Below are 13,492 nucleotides of genomic sequence, written 5' to 3'. Positions count from 1 at the left end.
TTATTATTATTATTGTTGTTGTTGTTGTTGTTGTTGTTGTTGTTGTTATTATTATTATTAATTTGTCAGCTCACAGCTGCTGCCTGTAAGTGACAAGACTTTAATAACTTTCACACCTTAAGTTTTTGTTTGCCTCCTAAACACCTCGGGGCTGGAGCCTAGTGTATTCGGCAAATAGCTGGCACTAGTGAATTCATTTCAATTTATGTATTCCCGATTATGTGCCTACTTACTCTCTTATAATACCTTCCTCTCCAAAGAATATAAATAAAAACATTAATTCTCTTTCTGCTAATTATCCCAGAACCAGAGTGAATCAGTGGGGAAATAGGGGCAAAGGGCTATAACATTTGCCCTTTACCAACTTCCTCATAGAGTTCTGGAAACCTTCCCCACTGTTTGGATTTGCCCAGCTGTATGGGGTCATATACTTCTGATGCTGTTAAGCAAAGGAAAGCTGCAGTAAAATCATAAGCACAGTTGTGTGTTCATGTTATTTTCCACAGCAACCATGTGACTTAGTGACTGAGTTGCTGGTTCCAATTATAGTCACTAAATGAAGGTTATCTGATATATAGATGTTGCCCTACTGTTGTGAGAACTTGATTTGCAGAAAATGTTGAACAGTATGAATCTGACCAACGTTATTATTATAGTCTGAGTTAGAAAGACTTAATTGGTTATTTTAGATATACATTTTGCCAGGGCTTTATAAAGTGCCATTGCATGCAGTTATCTGATTATGTTAATTTTATTTTACTGCTTTTCCTCTTATTGCTTATTTTTCTGTTTGTTTTTGTATTTTAGTGGTATTAATTAAAACTCTTGAAAGAAATGTAATAGCAAGTTGGATCACTTTATTCATATTTGGTGGCAATGTTATAAAGTTCAATAACTTTGTACAATGATCCATATAAGAATAAAACAATTTTTTAAAGTTTAATTTCTATTTCATCCTGCAGTTTTTAAACTAAATTTTCCCAATCTATAATGTTTTTAAATATGCTGAATTAGCTTTGTATATGTTAACCGCCCAGGGGTTGTTCGATTACTTCCTTGGAAGAATGGCCGTCCAAATTGTTGGAGTATGTTTCAATGTACAAAATAACTTTGTATCTTATCTGACACAGAATTCAATTCTATTTGGAAACCATTCTTGGTGTCAGGATAATAATTTAATAGCCAAACAGCTTATGTAATGATGTAATGCAATGTAAGGTGGATGATGCAATAATAGGAATGACTCAGCAGGAGTCTGTATCCCTTTAAGAGGTTGAGTATAAAAGGGAAGGCCTTGCTGGAGTCTTTCTCTCTCGTCCGTTTGACTGCTGTAATTGCTGTATATTGGAGTTCGCTGTTTCACCACGTGTATGTATCTTGTTTCTAGTGTATATTTGTAGATAGTGTAATATAAACCACCATTTAATACAAACCACTGTTTATTGTATTTATTCCTGGATTACCTCAGCACAATAAGACTGTGCGCTCTGACTCTTGGACTATAACTTAACACATGGATTTTACACTTCATCCAAAATTTCTATGTACAGAATCTACAAAAACTATAGTCTATGTACAGAATTAACTTCATGGGATACTCCAATTACAATAGATTTCCAATACAGATTCAAATTATTGTAGCTTATAATCAGTTATTTAAATTGTATTGATCATGGTTCCTAATATGTACTCTTATTAAAGTTTAAGCTTTAAAATTTAATTCTTAATTGACTGTTTCCAATGGTATATTGGAAACTATCTCTATGATATGTCTATATTTTAGAACTTGTTTACTTATTTGTGTTTTACTGCTTTATTTCTCTTTGTTTCTAGTCTTTCTCTAGAATGTACAATTAAAAAGGGGAAAGAAAAAAGGAATTGGGAATCTTTATCACAAGACCATTACATCAGCGGCCCCCAACCTTTTGAGTACCAGGGACTGATTCCGTGAAGAAAGCTTTTTCCATGGACTGAAGGGGGCATAGTTTTGTGTGCTGCCTGCATCCCAGAGGTGGGGCTTCGCTTGTTTATGAGGCCCGGTTGCTGGCATGCCACAGACTGGTGCTGGTCCATGGACTGGGTGTTGGGGACCCCTGCATTACATGCTTTCCTCCTCCTGTTTAGTATCTATATGAAACTATTGGGTCAGTTATCTGTCAGTTCAGTATGGTTATTTTAGCCCAGGCTAGCCATGTTTTTATGTGTCTTTTAACTGGTTTTAACTATTTATTTGATATTGTAAGTCACCCAGTCTTCTAGACTAGCAGGCTATAATAAAGTTAATAAATAAATAATTAAAATGAACTTGGATTCTTGAAATTTGACCAAATTGTCTACTGTTTGTCTCCAAAGAAGTGTGGCAGAAAATAAAGAAGCACCCCTCTTTATTCAAACATTAACAAAGCAATATACTGTAACTGTATTTCCCAAGAACAATATTCATCATGACTGGGGCTTCGTTTAGCTGCAGTAGAATATCAATTTCCTAAAAACATGCAAGATATTTTTGTGCCCATCAAAATGCTCTGATTTACAGGAATATGTAATCTTAAGGGTTCCTAGTTTTAACTGACTATAATATCCAGAAAATCATCCATGTTGCATCATCATCATCATCATCATCATCATCATCATCATCATCATCATAAAGTTGGAAGGGATCTTGGAGGTCATCTAGTCCAACCCCCTGCTCAGGCAGAAAACCCTATACCATTTCAGACAAATGGCTGTCCAGTCTCTTCTTAAAAACTTCCAGTGTTGGAGCATTCACCACTTCTGGAGGCAGGTTATTCCATTGGTTAATTGTTCTAACTGTCAGGAAGTTTCTCCTTAGTTCTAGGTTGCTTCTCTCCTTGATTAGTTTCCATCCGTTGCTTCTTGTCCTGCCTTCAGGCACTTTGGAAAATAGCTTGACTCCCTCTTCTTTGTGGCAGCCCCTGAAATATTGGAACACTGCTATCATGTCCCCCCTCATCCTTCTCTTCATTAAACTAGACATCCCAATTCCAGCAGACTTTCCTTATATGCTTTGGCCTCCAGTCCCCTGATCATCTTTGTTGCTCTTCTCTGTACTCTTTCTAGAATCTCAACATCTTTTTTACATCGTGGTGACCAAAACTGGATGCAGTATTCCAAGTGTGGCCTTACTAAGGCATTGTAAAGTGGTATTAATACTTCTCGTGATCTTGATTCTATCCCTCTGTTAATGCAGCCTAGCATTGTGTTGGCCTTTTTGGCAGCTGCAGCACACTGCTGCCTCATATTTAAGAGATTGTCCACTAGGACTCCGAGGTCCCTCTCACAGTTACTACTATTGAGCTAGGTACCCCCTATACTATATCTGTACATTTGGTTTTTCTTGCCTAAATGTAGAACCTTACTTTTTTCACCATTGAATTTCATTTTGTTAAATAGCGCCCAGTGTTCAAGTCTGTCCAGATCCTCCTGTATCCTAAGCCTGTCTTCTGGAGTGTTGGCTATTCCTGCCAGCTTGGTGTCATTTGCAAATTTGATGATTTCCCCATCTATCCCCTCGTCCAAATCGTTGATGAAGATGTTGAAGAGCACTGGGCCCAGAACAGTAAAATCATGTCTCAATCTGATCCAAAATGGACAATCAAAAAGCTAAGTTTGTATGAAGATAAAAATTCCTGAAGGAAAAGTCCTCAAGAGTACTTTGGTAGACCCTTACAGAAAAAGAGTAACATACTTATTAATATATGCTTCCATGATCTACAAAATCTCTGACATAACAAATGTACCAAAAGTCATTTGATGTGACATATGACTCTTGTTTTAACAGGCTGAGGGGGAATTACTGCATGAATCCTAAACATGAATAATTAACATACATTTCATGCTTTTTGAGAACATAATATTAATAGCACTGTGCTATTATTAATATTTGGTTAATATTTGCACTCTTTTAAAATATTTTTTAATTCAATCTTTTTTATTTTTATAAATAACTTAAGGCAGCAAACATACCTAATACTCCTTCCTCCTCCTATTTTTCCTACAATCCTTTGAAGTGAGTTGGGCTGAGAGAGAGTGATTGGCCCGAAGTCGCCCAGCTGGTTTTTGTGCCTAAGGCAGGACTAGAACTCAGTTTCTTGGTTTCTAGCTAGAACCACTGGACCTACCTTTGCTGTTAAAAACATTTTAACAACAAATCTACATTTATTTCAGAAAATCCAATTTTACATTAGAGAATAATTCATATCACATGTATATAAGAACAAGGCTGTTATACTGATTATTGCCAAATACAGTGGATAAACAAAGTAGGGAAAGACTGCAGTTTCTTGAATACTAAAAAATAATAGGAAAGAATAGGGTCCCTCTGGGTTATATGACTGAGGGGAAGAAATGAGAAGAACTTGGACTGGAGCAACTGGCAGCATTCCAAATTGCTAAATTGCCTTCCCCACAGAGTTGCTCTGGAGGATGTTTTCTGAACTATTTTCTTCATAGCTCCTAGCATTATCTAACTCACTTCAAATTTGATCTCTCTTTTGTTAGCTTATCTTCCCAAATGAAGTTTAGTTATATATTCTGTTCAGCTGCCAGAGTTGTGGTGATGATAGACAAAGAAAGTCTCAATTCCCTTTACATAATCTCTTTCCAACTTCCATTGAATTGCAAAAAATAAAAAATATATAAAGACATTATCAATGTTTTTTCCAGATGACTGCATCCATATTGGTTCTATGGCAGTGTTACTACATGAATATGCTTATTAAAAATTGTGTGACTTTTTAACAAATTTCTTTGCAACGTTAATTTAAATTGGTACAAACTGAAATTTAATAGCTAAAATACATAGATATTTTAAATTATGGGTTCCTTATGAAAAGGTTGACTGATCTGGACAGAAAAATATACCTGCATATCTGTGTGTACAATTTTCAATTCAATGTAGTATAACATTAGAATACTATATATAAGTAAAATGTCTCCAAGAGGAAAAATAAATTGCAAAAGCATGCCTTTATGGGAAAGTTTGTCAAGTAGAAGGTACCAAAGCATACAACAATTTGGTTTAAGTTCTGGATTCCTAGATTAAGTGAACTTTGTATCTATAGATTCCTAAATCAAAATGAACAACTGGAAAGCAGGTAACATTACATTTTTTGTTGTACCTAACAATTTCCTGCTGTCCAATTTCTGTCTGTTCAGAGGGTTGGTACCATAAATCAGTGTGTGTGCTTCTGAATGCACAGTCTGTAATTCTTCTAGAGTTGCTTTTCTTCCACGGATACACTACAGGAGAAAAGGAAGCAAGTGAAATTCCATTTTCCTTGATGAATAAACAGCATCCCAAACAGAAAAATATAAATAAATGTGTACACAAATGCCACTGTTCAAAGAGATTACATCAGAAATGCACTGACTTCACAAGGCTTCTCTATTTTAAGTCTGAAATGTTGAATAATTGTAGGCAAAATAAGAGGCAGAAAAACAAGACTATTCTTATCACAAATTTCTGTTCTAGGATCCTCATGGAGGGAGATAGACATTCTTTGACTTAGAGATGGTACTTCTTCTGGCACTTATAAAGCAGGACCACCTCTGTCAGGAGAAGGAAATGCCCATATTGCCCACATCAGAATGACACAGAACAAATGGCTATTAACCTTCATGCCCTTCTAACCCCTTCTAGAGGTTTCTTGAAGAGAAATTATAGAAAATTTACATTTTCCCCAAAGTTTCCAAAAAACCCACTATGGACATAATAGAGAAATTAAGGGTGGCAGAACGAGATCAGGAACTTTAATCCCAGAATCTCTAAAGAATCTTCTGCCGTAAGAAGAAAAATGCATGGTCAATTTTATAATATTTGCTGAATGCATAAATGGAAGACACCTTACAGGTGTCTAGAATTAAAAAAAATCCCCTTTAAAGCAGCCAGGATTTTCACTAGCTATAAGTGAATGAATGAAAGCTGTTTCCTATCATCTAATATACCAACGAAAAACAATCTTTAATACAAATGTAGATGAAAGAGCAAGGATATGTATCCCACCTGTGATGTTTTCATACAGCTGCTCTATTCACACAAAAATTGGCAGAAATGCATATGCCAATTGCATTGTCTGAAATAAGCTGCACCAAGGGTACAGGGGGGAAGGGAGATGGTGGTATTGCACAGTACTTTATTGCAACTAAGAGAATAGGGAGCTTCTTAGCCTTTATAAAATACTATTTTATATGATTATCATATAAAATATATAAATCAGAATTTCACCAGTGTAACATTAGGTTTGAATGGGTGCACCTTGTTTCAAAATGACAGACATATAAGAGAGGAGTGAAATAGCACTGCCATTAGGATTAAGTTTACCTGAATATGTGTCCAGTGGCACTATTTTTGGTGCATTGTTAAACTTCTTGATTTTTAACAAAAATGTTCAGTAAAAACAGTCAAAGACAAATCATGAATGTTAGACGGGTCAATTTTAATCAACCAAGATTGATTAAATAAAATCAATAAGGAAGATCCCAGTAGAAAGAAAACCTTAAAAATGTAGTAGCCAGCTGGAACTTCTTGAAAGGGGAATTGAAATCATAGTGCAGTCACAAACAATGCTAGAAAGAAACATAAGGGACCCAATGTCATTGAATAAGGGAGCTTGATAAGGAGCTGAAATAAAGAAATCTATTTATTGGAAATGGAAGGAAGGGGCAATTTGACCAACAATCTGGTCCCAAGTTATTTATGAATTATATGTTATAAACCTGGCTTGGCAACTACCCAGTGCATTTATGGGTAGCTAGATGCCTCACAGCAATCTATTAGTTATATTCTATAAGCAGATACATCTTCCAGAACAAATGTTAAAAATAGCTCCACTTTACAGTAATCTAAATGTGAAGTCACCATGGCATGAAATATTATAGAGAGGCTGTCATTCTGTAGGAACCAGTGTAGTTATTATAACAGCTAAAGTTGATAACAGACACTCCTAGCCATCATGTGACCCTACAGCGGCAAAAACTACATGCAAATGTTAAATAGCATAGGGGACAAAATGGTATGCTGTGGGACATCATAGCATAGCTGCCAGGTTGTCTACCATAGCCATCAAGATTAAGACTTCTATCCTTGAAGTAGAACGGGAACCAATTTAACCAAGTTCTCCCAATCCCTACCTCACAGAGATGGTCTACAAAATACCATGATTAAAATTTATTGTGAAATCAAGCAGGTTCAACAAAGTCATACACTCTTCTCTGTTCTGCAAGCGTTCATCTATACAATAGCTGATTCTGTACCCAAATCAGTTTAAGCACAGATTGAAAGGGCTGACATAAATGGTGTCCTCCAAATACATATAAAGCATTTTTATCATCCTCTCAAGCACCCTGTCCTCAATAAACTACCCACTAAATGGACAATAGTTTATAAAGTCCTCTGGATCCAGGGAAGATTCCCCCCCCCATAAGCCTCCCCTACCTGGTTCCAATAAGCCAAATTAGGGGAGGTCAAGGGAGCATATCATAAGGTAGACAACCATAGGCATCTTGTCCATATTTTCAGGCCTCATAAACTGAAAGTGATTTTACCTAATTGAAACACATCACATACTGAGTAACTCAGCAAATATCACATCAAAGAAGTCTTCAAACTGGCAAAAAACTAAGTTATCTAATGCTTAAAGTGCATTGTAAATCTATCACAATATTTATTTGAGGCTCCAATACTGGGTTTTCTAGGATAGATTAAAAAAACCCTCCATCCCTCCTCGGGACAACTACTTGAGGTTGTAATTGAACCTTAAAATAAATGTTGTCATTTTCAGTGCCATGCTACAGATTCAGTGACATAGACCAAACTATGTCCATAGTTGTGACAAATTGTATACCCTTTGTGCTCTAGCTGTTTTAAGATCCCCAGAGAAACAAGGAGAAGCTTTAATTCTCAGTACCGGGGATTTGTCAAGAATAATCATGACAATTTATTTCCTCACTGTCAACAAATTCACTGGCTGTGACTTCTGGAAAACTGAATTTTCAAAAGGCAGAAATTCAATAATTGAATTATTGAGATATAAGACCAATTCAGCCATGCAACTAATAATTGAGATAGGTATGGGTTTTCTTTTCATTGCCTGCATTTCTATGAAGGGTGAGAGGAATATATTGGCACAGATGCTTTAATCTGGATTCCTATATGCATGAGTAGGAGTTGGCAACCTGTGGCCTGACATCCAGTCCCAAAAGAAATACATTCACCTAGTCCAAGCAAGACAGAGTACTCGTTGCCTTCTCAGGCAGTCATTTTGTCAATGGCTTAATCAGCCATCTCAGTGTGGGAAGAGCAATAAGTCTCCCAGAAAAATGGCAATATAGTTTCTGTGCCCTATGCTGAAGAAGGTTGCCAACCCCTAGCCTAAATGGTTTCTTTCAATTCTAAGATTTGAATCACAGAATAATAGATTTAAAAATATACCTAGAATAACAGAAAACACATCTTCTATTTTCTTTGATAATTTACATGAAAAACAACTATGGTCAGCAGTGATGTAGTTCAGAAATTTCTGCTGCAACATCTGCTGCAACATTCTGCTGCCAAACCCACTGTCCCTCCATTCTATTAGTTCATCTATTACCTCACACTTGCTACGAAGACCTGTTTCCTGAAGCCGTGACCAAATGCTCTGGATTCTCCCTGCATGTTCTGGATGACTGTTTGTGTTTCCACAAATGCACTGGTGTTTCAGCATCAAGGTGTCATACACAAGACCTGCATCAAAGGATATGAATTACTTCAGGCTACAATCTTACTCCTATTGACAAGGTGAAGAAATTCCCCAATGACCTTATGTCTCTATAAAGTATATGCATATAGAAAAGTATAATTTGAAATAGCAAATTTCAAAATAAAAATGTAGACAGAGGTTTACTAAGTGGAGATAAAGTTCTAACTTTTTAGACTCCAATTTATTTTATTTCCCAGAACTTCTCTGATATTTAAATAAGAAAGTAGCAATAGCAATAGCACTTATATACCATTTCATAGTGCTTTACAACCCTCTTTAAGCAGTTTACTATCAGCATATTGCCCCCAACAATCAGGATTGTCATTTTATCAACCTCGAAAGGATGGAATGGTGATCCAACCTCGAGCCAGTCAGAATCGAATTACCTGCAATACTGCATTCGAACCATTGCATCACCACAGCAATTACAATGTTAATAGAAAATAGGGCACAACCATTATTACTATTATTGTTGAAGATATACAGAATATTGTTTTAAGAGAATATTTTGGGCTGGCTGGCTGAGATATAACTTATTTTCCACATTCTTTTTCTTGCCAAGAGCAGAAAAATATACCTCTATAGTGCTGCATTTTCTCTGAAGGAGTAGGTACATCATTTGGGATATTTATTTATTTATCAAATTTAGAAACTGCCCATCTCCCCCACACAATGTCTCTGGGCTGTGCACAAGTATAAGAACATAACAGCTATATATAAATATTAGGAGGCATATGTTGGATTGCTGTGCCCATTTGCCTGAGGTGGAAAGTAGGTAGATCCATTTTTATTTGGAGATCTATTCTGATGGCATATGAAACAAGCATTTCTAAAACAACAAAAACTGTTTTCTTTAGCTCTTATATTATGCAAACATTTTACATTTCTTAAATTTAGAAATTTAAGTTTTCTAAATTTGAAGAGTGGAACATTAATTTTCAAGGTCTATTTCACAGATCTATTGTATTCTAGAATTTGCTTACTGTTGCTGTTACTTTAAAAAAAAAGAACAGAGTTAAAAACTAGAAAAGTCTCTTAGATTTTTATACAGTAATATACAAGGCAAGCTACTACAATTATGTGAAAAAGAAAGTATACCCTCTTTGAATTCTATGGTTTTATGTATCAGGACATACTAAAAAATAATCTGGTCCTTAGCAGATCTTAAAAGCAGGTAAATACAACATCAGATGAACAGTAACACATGATATGTTACACCATATCATTTATTTTACAAAAAGAAATCCAAAATGAAGAATCCATCTGTAACAAACTAAGTACACTTTTACTGTTTTTATAGGCATGAAGAGGCTAAATAGTAACTAGGTGCAGTTAATCAAGTGCCCTTGACCAATTGATCATTAGCAAGTGTGACTACCTCTATAAAAGCCAAAGTTTTAAGAATTTACTGGTCTCCAGCACTGAGTGTATCTTAACACAATGCCAAAGAGGAAAGACATCAGCAATGATCTTAGAGAAGCAATTGTTGCTGCCGATAACCTGGGAAGAGTTATAAGGATTAATATTTTTAAAAAATGTAATTAAAGCAGAACACCAATAAATAGCCTGAATCTGCAAAGATGAAGTCAGGAAAGCTAAGGCTCAGAGTGTAGTAAGATTTGCAAATGACAAAAATAATAAAAAAAGATTTCTTTCAACCCTATAAAAAACAAGAAAAAAGTTAAAAAAAAGATCCACTAATAGGAGGGGGCGGTGGGGCTTGGGGGACGGCGGCTGCAGGGCCGGAGCTGGCATGGCTGGTGCTTTGCGAGCCACAGGGCCGGCTCTACGGGGATGCGCAGGGTGGGCGGTGGGGTTTGGGGGGGTCTGGGGGGGGCGGCTGCAGGGCCAGGGCTGGAGCCGGCAAGGCTGGTGCTTTGCGAGCCGCGGGGCCGGCTCTACGGGGATGTGCAGGGTGGGCGGTGGTGTTGGAGGGCGGTGGTGCTGGAGGGCGGCTGCAGGGCCGGAGCCGGCGCAGCTGGTGCTTTGCGAGCCGCGGGGCCGGCTCTACGGGGATGTGCAGGGTGGGCAGTGGGGCTTGGTCACCTTACAATCAGTTGGTCACCTTACAATCAGCCAACATGGATTTGTCCAAAAAAAGATCATGTCAAACAAATCTTATTTCAATCTTTGACAAAGTGACTAAATTAGTGGACCAGCAAAAAGCAGTGGACATAGGATACTTGGATTTCAGTAAGGCATTTGACAAAGTAGACCACAACATACTTCTTAGTAAGTTAAAATATGTGGGGTAGACAATACCATCACGAGATAGATTTGTAACTGGCTGACAAACCACTTCCAATGCGTAGTCCTTAATGGTACTACATCTACATGGAGGAAAGTAAGTAGTGGGATACTCCAAGGTTCTGTCTTAGGTCCAGTACCCTTCAATATCTTCATAAACAATTTAAATGAGGGAATAGACAAGGGAACTCATCAAATTTTCAGACGACACCAAGCTGGCAAGAATAGCAAACACCCCAGACGATAGGCTCAAGCTCCAGAAGGATCTTGACAGATTTAACACTGGGCCCTATCTAACAAAATAAAATTCAGTGGTGAGAAAAGTAAGGTTTTACACTTAGGTAAGAAAAACCAAATGTACAGGTATAGAACCTGGCTCAATAGCAGCAACTGCGAGAAGGATCTAGGAGTCCTAGTAGACAACCACTTAAATATGAGCCAGCAGTTTGGTCGCTACTCTGGAAATAGTGCAGAAAAGAGCAACAAAGATGATTAGGAGCCTGGAGGCTAAAACATATGAAATGCTATGGTGGGATCTCAAAAGAGTTGTAGATAAACGAATGAACTGAAGCAATGTTGTAAAGAAGAGTGGGGCAAAATTCCTTCACAACAATGTGAGAAGCATACAGTAATACAGAAAATGATTACTTCAAGTTACTACTGCTAAAGATGGTTCTGCAAGCTACTGAATCATAAAGTATACTTAGTTTTTCACACATGGCTTTTCCATTTTGGCTCTCTTTTTATGAAATAGATGCTGACAGTGTAATATGTCATGTGTTGATGTTCATCTAAGGTTTATTTGCATATTTTTAAGAACTGCTAAGAACATATGATTTTTACTATGTCCTGATAGAATTATAGAATTCAAAGAGGGTGTATTTTCTTTTTCACATGACTGTACTTTATCAAGACTTTATTCCTATTCAAGCCCAGCTCATTGTTAGCTAACAATTTCAAGAGAAATGAACTTTTACCATCTGGATATTGGTAAAACTGCTGATGTTCCAGTTATTTGTTGAGATAAGAATATTAATTATGGAATAAATGTTTTAATTAGTTAGTTTGTTAGAATTTATTTTGGATTCACAGCTCCAGACCAGCTTTGACTAAGATGCCAACTACATGCTCTTTGGACCAGGAGGCCTTGATGACAATAACTCATCACTGTTAGACACTGCAATACACTATGTGGGGCTGCCTTTGAAAATGACACTGAAGTTGCAGCTGGTCCAGAACATATTGGCCTTTCTGCTAACTGGTGGTAAAAAGACTTAGCATTGGTTACTGATTTTCCAGGTCCAATTCAAAATTTTGGTGATGAACTTTAAGATCTTATAGAACTGTAAACTTCAGCAAATTTCATTCAACTTTCCATTATTTGTTCTTCTTGGGAAGCAATGCTGAAGGTGTGCATATATATTTTACTATATTCTTATAATAGAATATGCAATAAGCAGTATACAAATGTTTATAAAAGCAAACATAATAGCAGGATAGATGAGATTTATAACAATATTCTGGATTTTGCAAGTAATACAAATATTCACATAAACTAATCTTTTTGACTAAAGATAATCCTTGACTTTTGATCACAATTGTGACCAGATTTCTGTCATAAGTTGTTGCAGTCATAAATTGAGTTACATATTACAGGACCCAATTTTACAACCATTTTTACTGCAGTCATAAGTCAACTTACAGGGTTGTAAGGGGAATCTAGCTTAACTGATGGTAGGCTTTGCTGTTGTTTGGCAGAAACATTGCAAATTATGATCATATGACAATGTGACACTGCAACTGTTCATAAATGTGGGCTGACCGCCAAGTGCCCAAATTGCAATCATGTGACCACTCAAATGGGGTGATAGTAGTAAGGCCTAATTCAGGTCATAACTGACTTTTTTGGAGCTGTTTTTATTTTGAAGTATTGTTTAGCAAACATTTGTTAAGTCAAGGACAACCTGTAATTGCTGAAAATGATTTCGAAAACCAAAATACTGGCTGGGGAGCCAGGCTTATTATATACTCTAAACATGATTCCTAGACAGAGAGAGCCAGTTTGGTCTAGGGCAGAGGTAGGCAACTGTGGCTCTTTTATGACTCGTGGACTTCAACTCCCAGAATTCCTGAGCCAGCTTGGCTGGCTCAGGAATTCTGGGAATTGAAGTCCACGAGTCATAAAAGAGCCAAGGTTGCCTACCCCTGGTCTAGGGGTTAAGATTGAATTCTAATTCCACTTGATTGCTGGCTGGGTGACTTTGGATCTTTCTCACCCCATGACATCAGGCTCAGGTGACAAGATGGTTACCTCCACCAATGGATCAGCACTCATTTGATCAAAAAAAAGTAGATCCTGCACTTGCAGGAAAACGCTCAGAAGAAGAAACAAAAGTGTTTCCTATACAGTTTTCAAAAGTTCCAGTAGCTTTAACTCATGAAATAAAAAATTATTTGAATGTATTTTTGCTGCGGGTGCTAAT

The 13,492-nt window shown here is 36.9% G+C and overlaps 1 protein-coding gene across 1 annotated transcript in view; it reads right to left on the bottom strand.

Annotated features, from left to right (window-relative positions):
- HDAC4 (histone deacetylase 4) overlaps positions 1-13,492 on the bottom strand; it is a 111,876-nt gene that overhangs the window by 92,842 nt on the left and 5,542 nt on the right. Inside the window, exons 3-4 of the mRNA XM_015832185.1 lie at positions 8,613-8,746; positions 5,142-5,262 (exon numbers count right to left, since the gene is read on the bottom strand). Coding sequence (XP_015687671.1) covers positions 5,142-5,262; positions 8,613-8,746 — 255 coding nt within the window. The remainder of the gene's footprint in view (positions 1-5,141; positions 5,263-8,612; positions 8,747-13,492) is intronic.

Source organism: Protobothrops mucrosquamatus, unplaced genomic scaffold, assembly GCF_001527695.2.
Source record: "Protobothrops mucrosquamatus isolate PMUCROS unplaced genomic scaffold, P.Mucros_1.0 scaffold_311, whole genome shotgun sequence".
NCBI lineage: Eukaryota > Metazoa > Chordata > Lepidosauria > Squamata > Viperidae > Protobothrops > Protobothrops mucrosquamatus.
Note: the sequence above shows the minus strand (reverse complement) of the source record. Positions and strands in the feature narration are given on the sequence as shown.